The sequence below is a fragment of the Sus scrofa genome, chromosome 15 (genome assembly GCF_054392235.1).
Source record: "Sus scrofa isolate SSC_HxYL_T2T_F1_AM1 chromosome 15, Sscrofa_HxYL_maternal_Yorkshire_Landrace_v2.0, whole genome shotgun sequence".
NCBI classification, from domain to species: domain Eukaryota; kingdom Metazoa; phylum Chordata; class Mammalia; order Artiodactyla; family Suidae; genus Sus; species Sus scrofa.
This window is the reverse complement of record NC_139397.1, coordinates 24,423,443-24,443,797: the sequence shown is the minus strand read 5'-3', so window position 1 is coordinate 24,443,797 and position 20,355 is coordinate 24,423,443. Positions and strand designations below refer to the sequence as shown.

At 35.1% G+C, this 20,355-nt stretch overlaps 1 protein-coding gene across 5 annotated transcripts in view; it reads right to left on the bottom strand.

Moving 5' to 3' along the window:
• LRP1B (LDL receptor related protein 1B) overlaps positions 1-20,355 on the bottom strand; it is a 1,884,722-nt gene that overhangs the window by 1,028,094 nt on the left and 836,273 nt on the right. For all 5 annotated transcript variants that reach the window (XM_084998912.1, XM_084998914.1, XM_021076285.2 and 2 more), the window contains one exon: positions 5,473-5,592. In XM_084998912.1, coding sequence (XP_084855038.1) covers positions 5,473-5,592 — 120 coding nt within the window. The remainder of the gene's footprint in view (positions 1-5,472; positions 5,593-20,355) is intronic.

Genomic DNA, 20,355 nt, shown 5'->3' with positions numbered 1-20,355 from the left:
AACAATAGAATAACATGGGAAGACTGACTGAATATAATGAAAGTTAATGGTTGTCCAATTTTATAAGAAGTATAGATTCGAATGGAGATACCATGGGCAGAGAATGAGTTTGATTTGCTTGTGTTCCATTTGAGGGGTCTGTATAGCATCCTTGAGTAAACGTTTAAGAAGTAGTTGGATATATGGGACAAATAATACCAGGTGAGATCGGTCTTGGAGTATTTGGGACTCAACAGTATGGGATAATAGATTTAAAAAAAAGAATAGCAGAGGCTTAGATCCCACAGACAGAAAGGGAAAGTCAGAAAAATTTAGCTGTAGAAAAATACTGCAGGATACAGATATGAAAAAGGTGTGTAAGAAAGAGAACTCCATGAGCTTCCTTTATGGAGGATACTTCAGGAAAAGTCTGAAGAGTTAAGAAAGATGAGCTTTTCAAGAATATCAATGTTCCAAAATGTTATAGGCAATGAAGAAATCCAGTAAGATAAAGATGGAAGTTGCCATTTGCAACTGTTGTAGTCACCTTGGCAAAAAAGGAATAAATACTGTTGCAAAGGGAAGACAGTTCTTACCTAGGATATTTTACTGAGTCCCTAAATGGGACAGGGTACACTTTGGCCTATTATAGGTTAAACTTTGGCCTACTAACAGAGTTCAGCCATTCAAGCTTGGGAATTACTGAATTGGAAGGGAATACTGAACTTGAAGGGAATACTGAACTCCTGGAAACAATTTTTGAGGATGGGGGTGAGAGAAAAAGACAAAACAAAAAAGAGAGAGAGAGGGGGAAGCTAAAAAGATGGCTTAAGACTATGATGGTAAGTGGATTAAACCACTTGGGTAGAATAAAAATATATATATTTGGTCTCTAGCCTCAGTTTCTGGTACAGAGTTCCTTATAATTTTCTGAGCTATGGGAGATATCTTTTGTTACATAATGAGTCCCTTTGAAATACTTGAGTTTATATGAAAAAAGTGACCTGGAATGGGGCTGGTCACCAAAAAGACCAAATACACATCAGAGGGTAGGAAGTCTCAGCCCCACCATATAGCCCCCAGCTAAGAAAGGAGTTTACTAAAGAAAAGCAAAAAGATTGCTGGGTAGGCAAGGAACCATTTCAATTGGGTAACTATGCATTTGTGTGACATTAATTTGCATTTCTCTCAGATTTCTTTAGCTTCATGTAATAGCCTGCATTTCTAGAAGGCTCCTTTGAAGTAAGTAGCTTTGGGGATAAAAAGAACAACATTCTGGAGGAAGTCTACAGTGACATTAAATGAAGTGAACTTATATCTTGTATTTGGTAAATCCCAGCCCCAGTGGAAGAAATGAGGATTCTTAACTATTTTCACCAATTTTTTTCAATTTTAATGTTATGGGTTCCTACTCATTTCACTGATGTATGATTATGCTATCCAGGAAAGCAATACATACAATTAATGCATTCTTTGTTCCTTTTCCTTAGTCAGAACATGCTACTGTGATAGTGATATAAAAATCAGCTGCAGGATTTCCCGTGGTGCCTCAGTGGTTAACGAATCTGACGAGGAACCAAGAGGTTGCAGTTCGATCCCTGGCCTTGCTCAATGGGTTAAGGATCCCGCATTGCCCTGATTTGTGGTGTAGGTTACAGACAGGGATCGGATCCCTTGTTGCTGCGGTTCTGGCTAGGCCAGCGGCTACAGCTCTGATTGGACCTCTAGCCTGGGAACCTCCATATGCCGAGGAAGCGGCCCAAGAAATGTCAAAAAGACAAAAAAAAAAAAAAAAATTGGCTGCAAAGAAACAGGTATGTCACCTCTTGTGCTGACTTTTTTCTCCATTTAGGGACAAAGAATATCCTGGAAATACCTTCAGGAAATTATAAATGATGCTCAGACTTGGCCATCCAGGAGTGCAGAGAAAGTAAAAAAATAAAACCTCCTTTTCCATTGGTCAACTTTTATGATTGCTGTAAAATTCCCTACTCATGTTCAATGGAAGAAATTAACTATGATGATTTTTTTATGGATTTTAATGAGAGACTCAGGAAAAAGAGATTCTTGAAAAAAGAAGCTGAAAATTCTGACTCCTATGGGGGTGGAATATAGCAAAAGAGTGAGAAGGATACAGGATAAGTATATTGGTCTACCTTGTGTGAATGACAGGGGTGGTTTTGAAGTTGAAATTGCATGCATGTTCAGAAGGTCTGACTTTTGTGATTTTAATGGCTCTAGTGTTACCAGAAATTCTAACTTTTTTTCTCAGAAAGTCTGGACCATTGGGTGCAATTTTTTGATTTTTACATGTTGGTTTAAAAATATTAGTCAAATAATTATACCAGTTTGGTCAGATTATGCAATCTCTGAGTTTGATAAACATTTAATAATACATGTTTCTATAACATTTGTGTTACATAGAAAAGAAAACAAAACATCCAATAAAATAAATATTTAAACCTTGATGCATACTATAAAACAGTGAGCCTCTTCAGTATAAGAATAAACAGGCTCTGAAAATTTGCATTTTAGTCCCAAGTCTATTACTAAAAAAGATGTGCAGACTTAAGTAAGTCTCTTAAATCTCTCAGGATCTTAGTTTTCTAAATTTTGTTTTTGGGATTTTGAAAAATATTGTGAGGATTTTTTCAACTCTAAGATTCTGTTTCTAAGATGAAAGTGATAATATTAAAGCAAAGGTTTAATGTAATCAGCAAAACACCAATTTCTTTGGAAAATATTCTGTTTATTATTGGTGCTGGTAATGCAGATATTCCTCAATTGTATCCATAGATTCTGCATTCAGTGTTTCTATGTATAGACTCTAAATACTGTACAAAATAATATATTATTTATATTGTGGATATGTTAGATTTATTTATTTATTTATTTATGGCCATACCTATAGCATTTTGAAGTTCTTGGGCTAGGAGTCCAATCAGAGCTGCTGCTGCAGGACTATACCACAGCCACAGCAACAATGGACCCAAATTGCAGCTGTGACTACTAGCAACTTGTGACAACACTGGATCCTTAAACCACTGAGAGATGCCAGGTACCAAACCTGCATGCTAATGGATACTAGCCATGTTCTTAACTCACTGAGTCACAATGGGAACTCATTTATTTATTTATCTATTTATTTATTTATTTATCTACATACAAAAATACACACTGGCGTCAATAGAATGGAGAAGTAACCAAAAATAGTCCAGTATGGCAGAGTGGAATCATTTCAGAGAGTAAACATTTACTGTAGAGCACTCAAAAAAGCAACAATTAAGACATCAAAAAATATAAATATTACATGTTTATCATTATTGCTGTTGGTCAAATACCAATCACCTGAATTATCAATGTTATAAAAATATGGCATGAATGGCCATACTACCCAAAGCAATCTACAGAGTCAATGCAACCCCTATCAAATTAACTATGACAATTTTCACAGAACTAGAACAAACAATCCAAAATTCTATATGGAATCACAAAAGATCCAGAATTGCCAAAGCAATACTGAGAAACAAAAACCAACCAGGTGGTATAATGCTCCCAGACTTCAGGCAATATTACAAAACCACAGTCATCAAGACAGTATGGTACTGATACCAAAACAGACATACAGTCCAATGGAATAGAATAGATAGTCCAGATAAACCCAGACACCTATGGTCAATTAATCTTTGACAAAGGATGCCAGAACAACAAATGGGAAAAAGTCTTTTCAGCAAGTATTGCTGGGAAACCTGGACAGCTGCATGCAAATCAATGAAACTAGAACACACCCTCACAGCATGCACAAAAATAAACTCAAAATGCCTTAAAGACTTTGAATATAAGACAAGACACCATTCAACTCCTAGAAGAAAACATAAACAAAACATTCTCTGATATTAACTTTACAAATGTTTTCTTGGGTCAGTCTCCCAATGCAACAGAAATATAAGCAAAAATAAACCAATGGGACCTAATCAAACTGACAAGCTTTTTATACAGCAAAGGAAACCAAAAAGAAAACAAAAAGACAACTTACAGAATGGGAGAAAATATTTTCAAATGATGCAGCTGACAAGGGCTTAATCTCTAAATTATACAAACAACTTATACACCTCAACAGCAAAAAAGCCAACAACTCAATTGAAAAATGGGCAAAAGACCTGAATAGACATTTCTCCAAGGAAGATATACAGATGGCCAACAAGCATATGAAACAATGGTCAGCATCACTGATTATTAGAGAAATGCTCAAAACTACCACAAGATACGACCTCACACCAGTCAGAATGGCCATCATTAAGAAGTCCACAAATAACAAATGCTGGAAGGGATGTGGAGAAAAGGGAACCCTCTGCTCTGTTGGTGGGAAGGTAAGCTGGTACAACCACTATGGAGAACAGTATAGAAGTACCTTAGAAATCTATACATAGAACTGCCATATGACCCAGCAATCCTACTCTTGGGCATATATCTGGACAAAACATTCCTTGAAAAAGACACATGAACCTGCATGTTCATTGCAGCACTATTCATAATAGCCAAGACATGGAAACAACCCAAATGTCCATTGACAGATGATTGGATTAGGAAGATGTGGTATATATACACAATGGAATACACTCAGCCATAAAAAAGAACTAAATCATGCCATTAGCAGCAACATGGATGGAACTAGAGACTCTCATACTGAGTGAAGTCAGAAAGAGGAAGACAAACACCATATGATATCACTTAAATCTGGAATCTAATATATGGCACAAATTAACCTTTCCACACAAAAGAAAATCATGGACTTGGAGAAGACTTGTGGTTGCCAAGGGGGAGGTGGAGGGAGTGGGATAGATTGGAAGCTTGGGGTTAATAGATGCAGACTATTGCCTTTGGGATGGATTAGCAATGAGATCCTACTGTGTAGCACTGGGACTTATGTCTGGTCACTTATGATGGAGCATGATAATGTGAGAAAAAATAATGTATACATGTATGTGTAACTGGGTCACCATGCTGTATAGTAGAAAATTGACATAACGCTGTAAACCAACTATAATAACGGAAAAAATAAAAAATCACATGAAAAAAAGAATATGGTATGATTCTTATTAACCCAATTTAGTTAATGAAAAATATCTGCTATACTACATCTATATGACAAGCAAAAAACATTTAGAATGTTAAAATAATTAAGTCCAAAATTTTAGTGATTATGCAAAAAATATCCCATTACCTTCTAGTCCCGCAATTGAAATTACTGCAATATGAATTGAAAATTGATTCGTATAAATGCTTATCAAATGCTTAGATATGTGATTTGGGGGTAGTACCAACTTTTAAATCTTAGGAAACAAACAAAATTAAAGTGAACACAAATACTCTATGGAACACACAGTAGGTGCTCAAAGATATTTTATTAAATTTCTGCCAACTAGCCTCTGTTAATTAAATTTTTTTTAAACTTTAAAAATTTGTTTGAATAGAATTCTATATCATGCTTACCTTTACAGCTTCTTTTATCTTCTTTTATTTCAAATCCATCCTCACAGTAACATATTGTACTATTTCTGACAATGGCACATTTATACTGACAGTTCAAGTGCTGGCAACTGGGTAACAGTTCTGCAGAGGAAAAACAAAGATATTATCTCTATATAACTGTGCCCACATGTATACTTTTTAAATTTGAAAGTTAATATTTACTCAGTGCATAACCTTAATAATAGAGTTTTGATTGGTTCCCTAGATAGTTTCTAGGATTGGTTAACAGAATAAATAGTATCTATTGCCTCTAAAATATAGTTGGTTTGCATTTGCTTGAAGTATTATTAATAAAATTTTAGATCAATCTGTTCAGTCTTACACTTTTTTGCTTATTACGTATGTTCAAAGTCACTAATCCTTTCAAATTCTGGTAAATTAAATTATTTCAGGAGATAAAATGTCAACTCTGTGGTTCATTTCACCATTTATGCCGTCCTATCTGACATATCAATTGATTTTCTATCTTTTGAGGGCTTGTTTTGATTTACTAATCCATGAATAACCTTCATAGTAATCAATGTGAATACATTATATTTCAATAATTGATCTCTCATTGGTGGTAAAATATTAGACAAATACTGGACATAATATATTTCATTATATCTAAACTCTTTCAGGACAAACACATCATGGAAACCAAAGTTAGCAAATCCTCAGAGCAAATTAGAATTCAATATGATAAATACACAAAACAGAGATGAAGTGACAGAGGCATATTCATTGCACAAATAAATTCTAACAGGAATAAGATTTTTTAAATGAGAGAAATATATAGGATAGAAAGTGTGACTGATCATGCTGTCTGAAAATCAGGATATTAATGGGTTGTGACAATTTCTTTTTTTCCCCTGGGGAGAAAAATAAGGGTTAAAGATTAAAGTTAAATAATTCAAAATAAATGGATATTTGCCACAAGTTTATATTGTGCTTCAGAAATACACTACGTTTTAATAAAAATATATGAAAAGTCAAAGTGGAAAAGAAGAATTAGAACATTCTAAACGGAAAATTTGTTATTCCACTAAAAAACAAATTACCTATAATATTTTCTTAGCCCAATTACTTCTCAAGTCTTTCATGCAACTATGTTATGTAATTTCTCTCCTTAAAATTCTAAATCACCTTTAATGGGCACTCACTTATGATGATCTTACTTCCTACTCCTCTGAGAAAAACTGAGGCAATTCAAAGAGATTTTCCAAAGATTTATGCATCACCTTTACCCACCTCTACATATTTTTTATTACTCAAATGAATTTATCACATCTGTAGTTGTATAATGATCATCACAATCCAATTTCACAGGATTTCCATCCCACAACCCATGCACATTCCCCCACCCCCCAAACTGTCTCCTCCGGAGACCATAAGCTTTTCAATGTCTGTGAGTCAGCATCTGTTCTACAAAGGAGTTCAGCCTGTCCTTTCTTCAGATTCCACATGTCAGTGAAAGCATTGGATGTTGGTGTCTCATTGTATGGCTGACTTCACTTAGCATGATAGTTTCTAGGTCCATCCATGTTGCTAAGAATGCTGGTATTTCGTTCTTTTTAATGGCTGAGTAATATTCCATTGTTTATATGTACAACATCTTCTGGATCCACTCCTCTGTTGATGGACATTTAGGCTGTTTCCATGTCTTGGCTATTTTAAATAGTGCTGCAATGAACCTCGGAGTACATGTGTCTTTGTGAGTCATGGATTTGTCTGGATAGATGCCCAGGAGTGGGATTGCTGGATCAAATGGTAGTCCTATTTTTAGTTTTCTGAGGAATCTCCATACTGCTTTCCACAGTGGTTGCACCAATTTACAATCCCACCAACAGTGTACTAGTGTTCCTTTTTCTCCACAGCCTCTCTAGCACTTATTGTTTGTAGACTTTTGGGTGATGGCCATTCTGGCTGGTGTAAGGTGGTCCCTCATCGTGGTTTTGATTTGCATTTCTCTAATAATGAGTGATGCTGAACATCTTTTCATGTTTTTCTCGGCCATCTGTATGTCTTCTTTGGAGAACTGTCTGTTTAGATCTTCTGCCCATTTTTTGATGGAGTTGTTTGTTTTTTTGGTATGGAGCTTCAGAAGGCGTTTATAAATTTTGGAGATTAATCCCTTGTCAGTTGAATCACTTGCAAAGATTTTCTCCCATTCTGTGGGTTATCTTTTGGTTTTGTTTAGGGTTTCCTTTGCTGTGCAGAAACTTTTAAGTTTGATGAGGTCCCATTTGTTTAATTTTCTTTTTATTGTCAATACTCTGATAGGTGGATGTGAGAAGATGTTGCTGTCGTTTATGTCAGAGAGTGTTTGGCCTATGTTTTCCTCTAGGAGTTTGATAGTGTCTGGTCTTATATCTAGGTCTTTAATCCATTTGGAGTTTATTTTTGTGTATGGTGTTAGGGAGTGTTTTAACTTTGTTCTTTTCCATGTGGCTGTCCAGTTTTCCCAGCACCACTTATTGAACAAGCTATCCTTTCTCCATTGTATATCCTTGCTTCTTTTGTCATAGGTGAGTTGGCTGTAGGTACATGTGTTTAATTTTGGGCTTTCTATCCTGTTCCACTGATCTATATTTCTGTCTTTGTGCCAGTACCATATGGTTTTGATGATTGTTGCTTTGTAGTATAGTCTGAAGTCCATGAGCCTGATGCCTCCAGCTCCATTTTTCTTTTTCAGACTGTCTTTCCCTATTCTGTGTCTTTTGTGCTTCCAAACAAATTTTAAAATATTTTGTTCAAGTTCTGCAAAAAATGTCCTTGGTAATTTGATAGGGATTGCATTGAATCTGTAGATTGCCTTAGGTAGTATTGTCATTTTGATAACATTAACTCTTCCAATCCATGAGCATGGTATATCTTTTCATCTCTTTGTGTCATCTTTGATTTCTTTCATCAGTGGCTTGTAGTTTTCACAGTACAGGTCTTTTGTCACTTTAGGTAGGTTTACTCCTAAGTATTTTATTCTTTGGGAAGTGGTGGTAAACAGGATTGCTTCCCTAATTTCTCTTTCTGCTCTTTCATTGTTGGTGTATAGAAATGCCATTGATTTCTGTGTATTAATTTTGTATCCTGCAACTTTGCCAAATTCGTGGATGAGCTCTAACAATTTTCTGGTAGAGTCTTTAGGATTCCCTAGGTATAGTATCATGTCATCTGCAAATAGGGATAGTTTTACTTCTTCCTTTCCAATTTGAATTCTTTTTATTTCTTTTACTTCTCTGATTGCTGTGGCTAGGACTTCTATAACTATGTTGAAGAGTAGTGGCAAGAGCAGACATTCTTGTCTTGTTCCTGATCTCAGCAGAAATTCTTTCAACCTTTCAACATTGATAATGATGTCAGCTGTGAGTTTGTCATATATGGCCTTTATCATGTTGAGGTAGGTTCCCGTTATGCCCACTTTCTGAAGGGTTTTGATCAGAAATGGGTGTTGGATTTTGTCAAAGGCTTTTTCTGCATCTATTGAGAGGATCAGATGGTTTTTATTCTTCAGTGTGTTAATGTGGTGTATCACACTGATGGATTTGCAGATATTGAAGAACACTTGCATCCCTGAGATAAATCCCACTTGATCATGATGTACAATCCTTTTAATGTATTGTTGGATTCGGTTTGCTAGTATTTTGTTGAGGATATTTGCATCAATGTTCATCAGTGAAATTGGCCTGTAGTTTTCTTTTTTTGTGGTATCTTTGTCTGGTTTTGGTATCAGGGTGATGGTGGCCTCATAGAATGAGCTTGGGAGTATCCCTTCCTCTGAAATTTTTTTGAAATAGTTTCAGAAGGAGAGGTGTTAGCTCTTCTCTGAATGTTTGATAGAATTCACCTGTGAAGCCATCTGGTCCTGGACATTTGTTTATTGGAAGTTTTTTAATCACAGTTTCACTTTCAGATCTTGTGATTGGTCCATTCATCTTTTCTATTTCATCTTGGTTTAGTCTTGGAAGATTGTACTTTTCTAAGAATTTGTCCATTTCTTCTAGGTTTTCCATTTTGTTGGCATATAGTTGCATATAGTAGTCTCGTATGATCCTTTGTATTTCTGTGATGTCCATTGTTACTTCTTTTTCATTTCTAATTTATTGATTTGAATCCTCTCTCTTTTTTGCTTGATAAGTCTGGTTAAGGGTTTATCAATTTTGTTGATCTTTTCAAAGAACCAGCTTTTCATTTCATTGATCTTTTCTATGGTTTTCTTCATTTCTAATTCATTGATTTCTGCTCTGATCTTTATGATTTCTTTCCTTCTACTAACTTTAGGTCTTGTCTGTTCTTCTCTCTTGAGCTGCTTTACATGTAAAATTAGCTTGTTTATTTGAGCTTTTTCTTGTTTCCTGAGGTGGGCTTGTATTTCTATAAACTTTCCTCTTAGAACAATTTGCTGCATCCCATAGGTTTTGGAGTGTCGTATCTCCATTGTCATTTGCTGCTAGGTATTTTTTAATTTCCTCTTTGATTTCTTCAGTGATCCATTGGTTGTTTAGTAGCATGTTGTTGAGTTTCCACGTGTTTGTGTTTTTTGCAGTTTTTCTCTTGTTGTTGATTTCCAGTCATATAGCACTGTGGTCAGAATAGATGCTTGATATGATTTCAATTTACTTAAAGTTACCAAGGTTGGATGTGTAGCCCAGGATGTGATCCATCTTAGAGAATGTTCCATGCGCACTTGAGAAGCATGTGTATTCCTGTTGCTTTTGGATGGAATGTCCTATAAATATCTCTTAAGTCCATCTGGTTTAATGCATATTTCAGTGCCTTTGTTTCCTTATTGATTTTCTGTCTGGTTGATCTGTCCATTGCTATAAGTGGGGTGTTAAAGTCCCCGACTATGATTGCATTATTGTCAATTTCTCTTTTTAAGGTTGTTAGCTGTTGCCTTATATATTGTGCTGAACCTGTGTTGGGTGCATAGATATTTAAAATTGTTATATCTTTTTCTTGGATTTATCCTTTGATCATTATGTAATGTCCTTCTTTGTCCCTTAAAATATTTTCATGTTAAAGTCTCCTTTGTCTGCTATGAGTATTGCTACTTCACCTTTCCTTTGATCCCATTTTGCATGAAATATTTTCTTCCATCGTCTCACTTTTGATTTGTATGTGTCCCTAGAAGTAAAGTAGGTCTCTTGAAGACAGCATATATATGGGTCTTGTTTTTGTATCCATTCAGCCAGTCTATGTCTTTTGGTTGGGATGTTTAGTCCATTAACATTTAAGGTAATTATTGATATGTAAGTTCTTATTGCCATTTTATTAATTGCTTTGGATTTGCTTTTGCTGCTGTTTTTTCTCTCCTTCTTCTCTTGTTCTTTTCTGCCTAGAAAAGTTCCTTTAGTATTTGTTTTAAGGCTGATTTAGTGTTGCTGAATTCTCTCAGCTTTTGCTTATCTGTGAAGGTTTTGATTTCTTCTTCAAATCTGAATGAGAGCCTTGCTGCGTAGAGTAATCTTGGCTGGAGGTTTTTTTCTTTCATCACTTTGAGTATATCATGCCACTCCCTTCTGGCCTGAAGAGTTGCTGCTGAAAAATCTGCCGATAACCTTACTGAGGTTCCCTTGCATGTTCTTTGTTTCGTTTCCCTAGCTGCTTTCAAGATTTTCTCTTTGTCTTTAATTTTGGTCTTTTTGACTAATATGTGTCTCGGGGTGTTCCTCTTTGGGTTTTTTGTATATGGTACTCGTTGTGCTTCCTGGGTTTGAGTGAGTGGTTCCTTTCCCATGTTAGGGAAGTTTTCGGCTATTATCTCTTGGAATCTTTTTTCTGTCTCCTTCTCTCTCTCTCTTCTCCTTCTGGCACCCCTATAATACGGATGTTGGTGCATTTAACATTGTCCCAGAGTTCTCTGAGACTCTCTTCATTTGTTTTCAATCTTCTTTCTCTTTTCTGCTCTGCATCCATAATTTCCACTACTCTGTCCTCCACCTCACTTATTCGTTCTTCTGCCTCCTGTATTCTGCTGTTAGCTGCTTCTAGTGAATTTTTTATTTCAGTTATTGTATTTTGCATCTCTTCCTGTTTAAGTTTTATATCTTTTGTATCTGTTTGTATTTTGCATCTCTTCCTGTTTAAGTTTTATATCTTGAATCTCTCTGCTCAGTGTTTCCTTTTAAGTTATCCATCTTTGCCTCCAGTTTATTTCCAATGTCTTGCATCATCTTCCTGGATGCTGAGAATCTCCTCCTCGCTTAGCTGGTTTTCTGGGGTTTTTCCTTTCTCCCTCATCTGAATTAGAGTGCTCTGTCTTTTCATTTTTATAGGTTTTTTGGTGTGGTGACCTTTTTACACATTCTAGAGTTGTAGCCTCTCTTACTTCTGATGTCTGCCCCCCGTGGCTGATGTCGGTATGGGGGGCTTGCTGTAGGCTTCCTGATGGGAGGGGCTTATGCCTGCCCACTGGTAGGTGGAGCCGATTCTAATCCCTCTGGTGGGTGGGGCTTAGTCTCTGGATGGGATCAGAGGCAGCTGTGTGCCTGAGGGGTCTTTAGGTAGCCTGTTTACTGAGGGGTGGGGCTGTGATCCCACCTGGGTTGTCGTTTGCCCTGGGGCTTCTCACAGCTGACTGATGGGTGGGGCCAGATTTTCCCAAAATGGCCACCTCCAGAGAAAGGCACCCTGCTGAATATTCCCGAGAGCTTTGCTTCCAATGTCCTTCCCTCACAACAAGCCACATTCACCCCTGTTTTCCCACGATGTCCTCCAAGAACTGCAGTCAGGTTTGACCCAGATTCCCATGGAGACTTTGCTTTGCCCTGGGACCCAGTGCACATGGATGTCTTTGTGTGCCTTTTAAGAATGGGGTCTCCGTTTCCCCCATTTCCGTGGAGCTCCTGTGCACAAGCCCCACTGGCCTTTAATGCCAGATGCTCCAGGGGCTCTTTCTCCCCGTGCCAGATCCCCACACATGAGAATTTGATGTGGGGCTCAGAACTCTCCCTCCTGTAGGTGAGTCTCTGTGAACCAGTTAGTTTCCAGTCTTTGGGGCTTCCTACCCGGGAGGTATGGGGTGTTTTATATCTCAAAATTGCCCCTCCTTCCTCTTGATGTGACCTCCTCTTTTTCTTCTGGAGTAGGGTATCTTTTTTAAGGTTTCTGGTCCATTTGGGTGGAGATTGCTCAGTCTTTAGTTGTGAATTTTGTTGTTTTTAAGGAGAGAAGATGAGCTCCAGTCCTTCTTTTCTGCCATCTTAGTCCTGTCTCCCCCAGGTTGCATTTAAAGTCAACTGATTTTTATCATCTTGGAGTGAGGAAGATTTTTTAAAAAAGATGGTATCCCAAACCGAGTTCAATGGCTAATTCTTTTTTTTTTTTTTTTTTGCCTTTTCTAGGGCCACTTCCACAGCATATGGAGTTTCCCAGGCTAGGGGTCTAATCAGAGCTGTAGCCACCAGCCTTCATCACAGCCACAGCAAAGCAGGATCCATTCCACATCTGCAGCCTAAACCACAGCTTATGTCAATGCTGGATCCTTAACCCACTCCACCTATACGTATTTTGTCCTTCTTGCTTTTCAAACTTGGTTCAACTCATAATTAAGGCTCCAACACCAATTCCTTTGCACAAATATCTACTCAAGGATATCACTTCAGTTTTTCTCTGTTTTCTCTGTAACCACTTTTTAAAAAAATATATATCAAACCAAACTCCCTCTCACGTACTCAAAGATATCACTTCAGTTTTTCTGTTTTCTCCATAATCACTTTTTTTAAAAAAATATATCAAACCAAACTACAGCCCTTATCACTTTTTGTCAAAGAAATTCCATTGGAACATGGTCATGGCCATTTGTTTATACATTGCCTATGGCTGTTTTTATACTATAAGCACAACTCTACTAGTTGTCTCAGTGAACTTGTTGGCTAGTGGGCCCACAAAGCCTAAACCATCTACTGCAGCCATTTAAGGAAAGTTTTCTGACTCTTGTATCTTGTTCTCAGAATCAGGCATGCTTTCATTTTTCTCCAAATTAAAAAACAAAAAAACATTGATCTCATTTCCCTTACTAGTCATTTTTGCCCAATTTCTCTATTCTTCTTTATAACAAAATTTTACACAATAATCCATACTTATTGTCTCTTCCTTTGTTTCTACCTTAAGTTCACTCCATCAAGCTTTCACCTCCATTGCTCCAGATACTGCTCAAATACAGGCCTCCAATGTCCTTGAAGTTGGTAAGTGAAATGGCATTTTGCCAATCCTCATTTTACCTCACCTACCAGCAGCATTTGACATAGTTAACTACTTCTTGATATACATTCATCACTTTGCTTCTTGTCATCTTATTTCACACCCTCCTTGGCACAGATCCACATTTTTTTGTCAACTTCTAAGGCTGAAGTGCCCCAGAATAGAAGCCTGATCTTTTTCTCTTATCTATCAATATACTAGTAAATTAATCAGTTATCATAGCTTCCCCTCTAAATGGAACATAACTTCAATCCTATAACTTAAAAGCTAGGTGTACCCTTTTCAACTTCTAATTTTTACTGCTCTGATTATAATCATTAAATTTCTTTCTCCTTGAATTATTTGGATCAATTTCTGCTTCCTTGATATAAATCCAACCAATATACATATCAACTATACCTGATTTGTAGGTTTGGAATTAGAATAAATGCTAATTATATGCTAATATGCTAATATTTATATAATATGCAAAAACAAGTCATTTGGGCTGTAAAAATATATTCTAATTAAAAAATACCAAATAAAGGAATCTTTAGATTATCTTTAGAAATGATGACATTTTTACTTTGTATGGTATGTTTATATATATATATATATATATATATATATATATATGTATGTATATAGTTATATACATTTTGGTTCCCCCCACCAGTATCTATAACTAAACATTATAAACCATATATTTATAAATATGTATATAAATTTCTTCAAAATATACAGTCTCTTTGAGACCCCAGGTTGATATTATTGTAATTTAAAGTTTTCAGTTGAGGAAACTTATGGTTGATAACGAATTTACAATTATACAGTAATTTTAAATGGTGTATGTTGATTTTAATCAAAACACATTAAGGATTATAAATTGAATATGATAGAAATGGTATTCAAAAATTCAAATCAAGTTCTGGCTGACTACAAACATAGCCTATGTTCTTAAAAATGCCTCTAATTTCCACTGTAAAATCTGGTGATGGTTGAAACCATGGTGTACCTTTTTTTTTTTTTGCTGTGTCATCTTAGGGTTAGTAGTGCACTAGACATACATGAAGCGTTTCATAATTTTCATAGGATGAATGGACTAATAAATCAATAAAATAGCTTAACTCTAGGATGAGGATTAACACCCTCAGGTGTCATTTCTAGTCTATTAAATTAAACTAGGTTTTAAAGATAGTTCATTTACATTTTTAAGTTAGGTAATTGAGTTGTCAAATCTTTCTTGATTATGGTGGAATCAGTCCAAGATTGCCCTCACTATAAATGCTTCTGTAGTTCAACATTTATTGAGGACCTAGTCAATGTTATGGATTCTTCTGGAGTGTCCCAGATGCAAAATTACTTTAGACACATTAATGAATTACAGCATGAGTGTGGAAGTGGATGGGGTTAGATAGGAAGTACAACAATGTAAACACAGCTATAATTCATAGCAGAATAATATATACACTAAACAAAAATACAATGACATTAGCTGGGAAGAGAAGAAATCATCCAGGGATAAGAAATGGAAGTAGGTATCTAGAAAAAAAAAATCATAAAAGAACTTTTTTTGAAAAGATGTATTCAGTAGCCAAAATTTATGAGCATATACTCCATATAAAGTAGACAATAGAAAAAAATAAATGTTTAAAAATGGAAGACATTGATAAACAATTATTTGTGGCTAAAACACATTGTTTGATGTGGTAGGAAATAGGGGTAGACCTATTATTTGGGGCCAGGTAAAAGTGGATTTGTTTTTAGATGAAGTAGAATTTTCTGTTTTGATAATGGGTGTCATTGCCAGTTAAGGAGTACAGAAGTTATATGCTCTGATTTATATTTTTTGAAAGCACCTAATAATAAGGAGAAAGATGAATAAAAGATAGTGAAGAAATAAAAGCTGTCTAAAAGGCTAGAAATTAGGACCATAAACATTTAGATGAATGGATGGTTAAAAATTTGGTGAAAGGATAATAACACTGAGTTAATAGCACCAAAGAAATGAATTAAGAATAAAAGGACTGGAAAGTTAAGGAAGAAATATTGTTTGCCTTGACTGTTGAATTTAAAATGTTGACAAAATGGCCAGAAAGGAGTTGAGAATTTGTGTCTGTCTAAGAAGCAATGTCAGGACTAGAGATATAGATTTCGAAGTCATAAACATATTGTTGGTAATTGAAGCCAAGGAGAGAATAGTCATCCCTTATAAAAAATAATTATGATATAAATCAAACCTAGAAAATGTTTACATAAGAAAGACAAGCAGAAGGTATCAACAAAGAAAACTGAGAAATAAATATATAAAGAATCTAGAAAGCCTCCCCAAACCTAAGAAAGAATATTTCATGGAATTAAGCAGGGCAATAAATACTAATTTCTTAGAGACATGGACTTGGGTGAAGCCTAAATAATGAACTGGTTTTCCTAATAGGATTAATTAAGACCTTTAAAACTGTTCCAGTAGAACAGAGGGGTCAGAGATACATGTAGTAAGAGGTTGGAATAAAAAGAGGAAAGAGGGATAATTTCTCAGGAAAGACTAATATCTTACAGGTAAAGAGAATGAAGGTAGAGGTATGACCTCATTTGTTTATCTATACTTTAGAGTGGGTACATTAACTCACTGCTTAAATGCTCTTTTTTTATTTTTCTTTCTCTTGATCCCTATAGCCCAACTCTTCCTTCGCCCTGCCTCAGTCTGAGGTAGAAAATCCATAGATTATTGGTTTCACCTTTCTACTCTCTCCAATCTTGACACCCCTGGGGTATGAAGGGTACAATGCATGCTAAAATGTCCCCAACATGAAGGTAGTGATGGGTAGAATTGAGGAGAAATAATAGAAAATGGGTAAAAATGGGTACGAAAAATCAGATCTTACACATGATTTTGAGTATTAGGTGGATATCTGGTGGTTGAAAATAGCAGAACAGACAAGGGCAACTTAGCTTTCAGTTTATTGCATTTTATCCTGCATGAGAATTTATATATGTACAGGGTTATGATAGGGAAAAAATTAAACAGTAAATGATATCAGAGGAAATGATAAATATTGATTCCTCTAACAGATCATGAAGGAATCTGAAGAGCTAACATGAAAAACTAAAATTTAAAATTTGGCTAGACTCTGTGAAAGCTATACTAATTATTGTAATGTTATCTATTTGAACTGTTTACCATTTATGTTTAATTACATGCAACACTATAATGATTATGTACATAATTAAAAGTGCATCAGATTAATTTTGTTAGAAAGCTTATTTAAGTAGAACAGAAATTTTGTACTTGAATCATCAGTCTTCATAAAGTGCTTTAAATGAAGCACAGTCATTGGTTCATGCAACATTATCATCAGTTTGGATCTTAGACTAACATAGGAATATCACTAGTATCTAAGGGGATAAAATATGCAAATCAGAATACAAATATGGAAACACAGTATCTGATCTGTATTCCTCGGCATTATCATAAAAGAAAAGTATATTTTTAATTAAAGGAGAGGAGCTATTTCAGAAATTAAATATAACGCAATAAATGAAGTCTCCCTAAAACAGACCCATGATATCCTGTGATTTTAAGGAACATTTTTGTGTTCTTTTCAAAGTTATATAAGAGAATATAATCAAAATGTGACTGTATATTTTCTATATAGAATGTGAATTAACAATTTTACAAGGTAGCTTTGAGATATCTAAGATTCTAAGTCATCCTTTAATAGCAATGATTTCTCCATCAGTATTACTAACACATAAAAGTGGAATTCTAGAAGGATAGAAAATTCATATTAAATCTTGTATTTCTTTTACTACTTTTTTTCTTTTTTCTGAATATGGTATCATGTTATGAACAAGGCTTTGGACTCTGAACCCAGAGTACCTAAGCTCCTGCCTGGGTTAAACTAATTCCGGGTTATGTGAATGTGGCAAATAAAAGCAAATGTTCATCAATCCTGTTTTCTTCTTTCTGAGCAAATGAAAAGATAGCTTTTCCTAGCTGACTTTTAGTTAGGTTGGAACCACACATCTCGCTTCTAGACAATGTGATTGATACATGCAAGATTAGTTTGTGCCACTTCCTAACCTGGCCCCTAAAGGATTCTGACAGTCTTCTTGTCAGCTCCTTGGATGCAGGGAATCTAGCAGACAACACAGGTAGGAGCTTGGGATGGCAGAGACCCAAAATGGAAGGGGCCTGAAACAGCAGATGTGGGAAGCATCTACTGATGATCCTAATGGATTGTGATACGAATGAAAATTTGTATTATTGTTGCATTAAACCCCTAGGTACCATGGTTGTTTGTTACATAAAACCATGGTGATGGGCAAATTACTTCAACCCTCTATACTTGGTTTTTTTTTATGTCTAAAATGGAGATCATCATAAAAACAACTTCATAGGATTATTGAGGCTTTAATGAGCTAAGTCATGTGAAGTTCTTAAAAGACTGTCTACCTTATAGTAACTCTTTTAGTTATCGTTATTATCTTTATTATCATTTTACCATTTACGATTAATCACCCATTTAGTACAACAGAATATCTATCATCAATATTCTTATCATAATTTCCATACTCGCCAAGCAATTTGGAGCTATGTTTCATTTTACAATAGTAGAGATTTATCTTTCATTCTTTTATTTTCTTTTATTTCTTCTGTATCTTTTGTTTTTGTTTTTTGTTTTTCTGTTTTTTAATTACTCAATGAATTTATTACATTTGTAGTTGTACAATGTTCATCACATTTCTTTGGTATCTTTTGAATCCAGAGAGGGTACTTTTTTGAGGGGTAAATTCTCCTGAAATGTTTATGTGAATGAAAAGCTCAGACAAATCAACAATCTAGATAGGAAATTTTCACCAAATACTTATGCTAGTCTGCATCATCTTTAGGGGTTATTGAACTTTTTAACAGCATTGAGATTTATATCACATTTCCATAAAGGTATGCAGGTTTATGATTTAGGAAACACATCTAAATAAATTTTGCTAACTTGCCTCGGAGTAAAAGCAAGTCAGTAGAGAATGGTGATAAGAAGTTGGTAACCAGATTCCAGAAACTGCAAGTTATTACTTTTAGGAGATTTCTTCCCTCATTAGTTTTGTTTGTGTAAATATCGTTAAACCAGAGAACCACTGTTTCCAATCTTGAACATGTAGGCGCTCAGTGGTTCAGTCAATAGCATTATGCTGGCTGCCTTTATGACCTTCACATTGATCATGCATTGGACGTGGTGGGATAGTAAGAACACAACTGTGCTATATTCATGTGCTTCTAAAGTTAAATGTTTTTCCCTGAGAGGGAATTAGAACTTTTATGCAAACTTTTTGGAGATACAAAAAGATATACACACCTTTCCAGATACATAAGTTATCTGAAACATTATTTGACAAAATGGGTAATATTTCATTCTCAATTTTAGTAATCAAGTTGCTCCTTGAATTGGGCCTTTTAACCAACAGCAATAATCATGGTAATAAGAAAAAAATATTCTTGCCCGATGTGTTATATTTTTAAAATACACACATTTCATTCACTTTTTGTACTTGGGAAGTGAAAAGATAATGCAGCTAATTACCATTCCAGACAGTCCCTCTTGTCAGCAGGAGTTTTCTGGACATATTTAGAATGGAGATAATTTGTGTCACATCATTCAAACTCTCACCCCAGTTTCCTTAGCTTAGCAAAATGCAATGTGAACTGGCTTGCAGAGATTAGGATGCTGCTTATGACTGCAAAGGTGGATTTCTTCAGAATTCTTTGCTTAGCATTAATCCACAGTCCTGACCACAAATTTTCAGTGTGTTCCCATATAGAAAGATATTACATTTAGGCAATTCTTTTTTAATTTTTTGTTCCATTTTTGCCATTGTGGTATAGTTTATGCACAATAAAATTAATTTTAGTGTTGAGATCTGTAAGTTTTGGCAAATGCATATAGTTTTGTAGCCAATGCCATTATTAAGATATAGAACAGTCCATTCTCCCCAAATATTTTCCTATTTTCTGCAGTCAACTCCCTTCTCCACTGCCAGCTTGTGGCAATCACTGATCTGTTTTCCAGCTCAATAATTTTGCCTATTCCAGCATGTCCTATAGACAGACTCATCCGGTCTGTAGTATTTTTATGGAGGAGAATATATTTGAAATTCATTTCATTTTATTTTAATAGTAATTCTCCCTTTTGTATCATTGAATAGTATTCCATTGTATGAATGTACCTTAGTTTGTTTAGCCATTTCATACACGATGGACATTTGAGTTGTTTCTAGTTTTGGTTTAAAAATAAAGTTGCTTTAATCATTCACATGTAAGTTTTGTGTAAATATAGGTTATCATTTCACTTTGTTAAATCTGGGATCAACAATAAAAATATTATTCACTTTATAAGAAAATATCAAAATATTTCCCAAAGTTGCTGTACTGCTTTGTATTCCCAACAAAAATATATGAATCTTCCAGCTACTTGGCCTCTGCCCAGCACTTACTATCAGGTTTTCATTCATTTTAATTTCTTAGCCATTCTAAGAGGTATATAATGGAACCTCATTTTAATTTCATTTTAATTTTTATTTCTACTGATTAATGATATTAAATATCTTTTCATATGTTTATTTGCCAATCATATATCTTTGGCGAAGTGTCTTTTCAATCTTTTGCACATTTTTATATGGAGATATAAG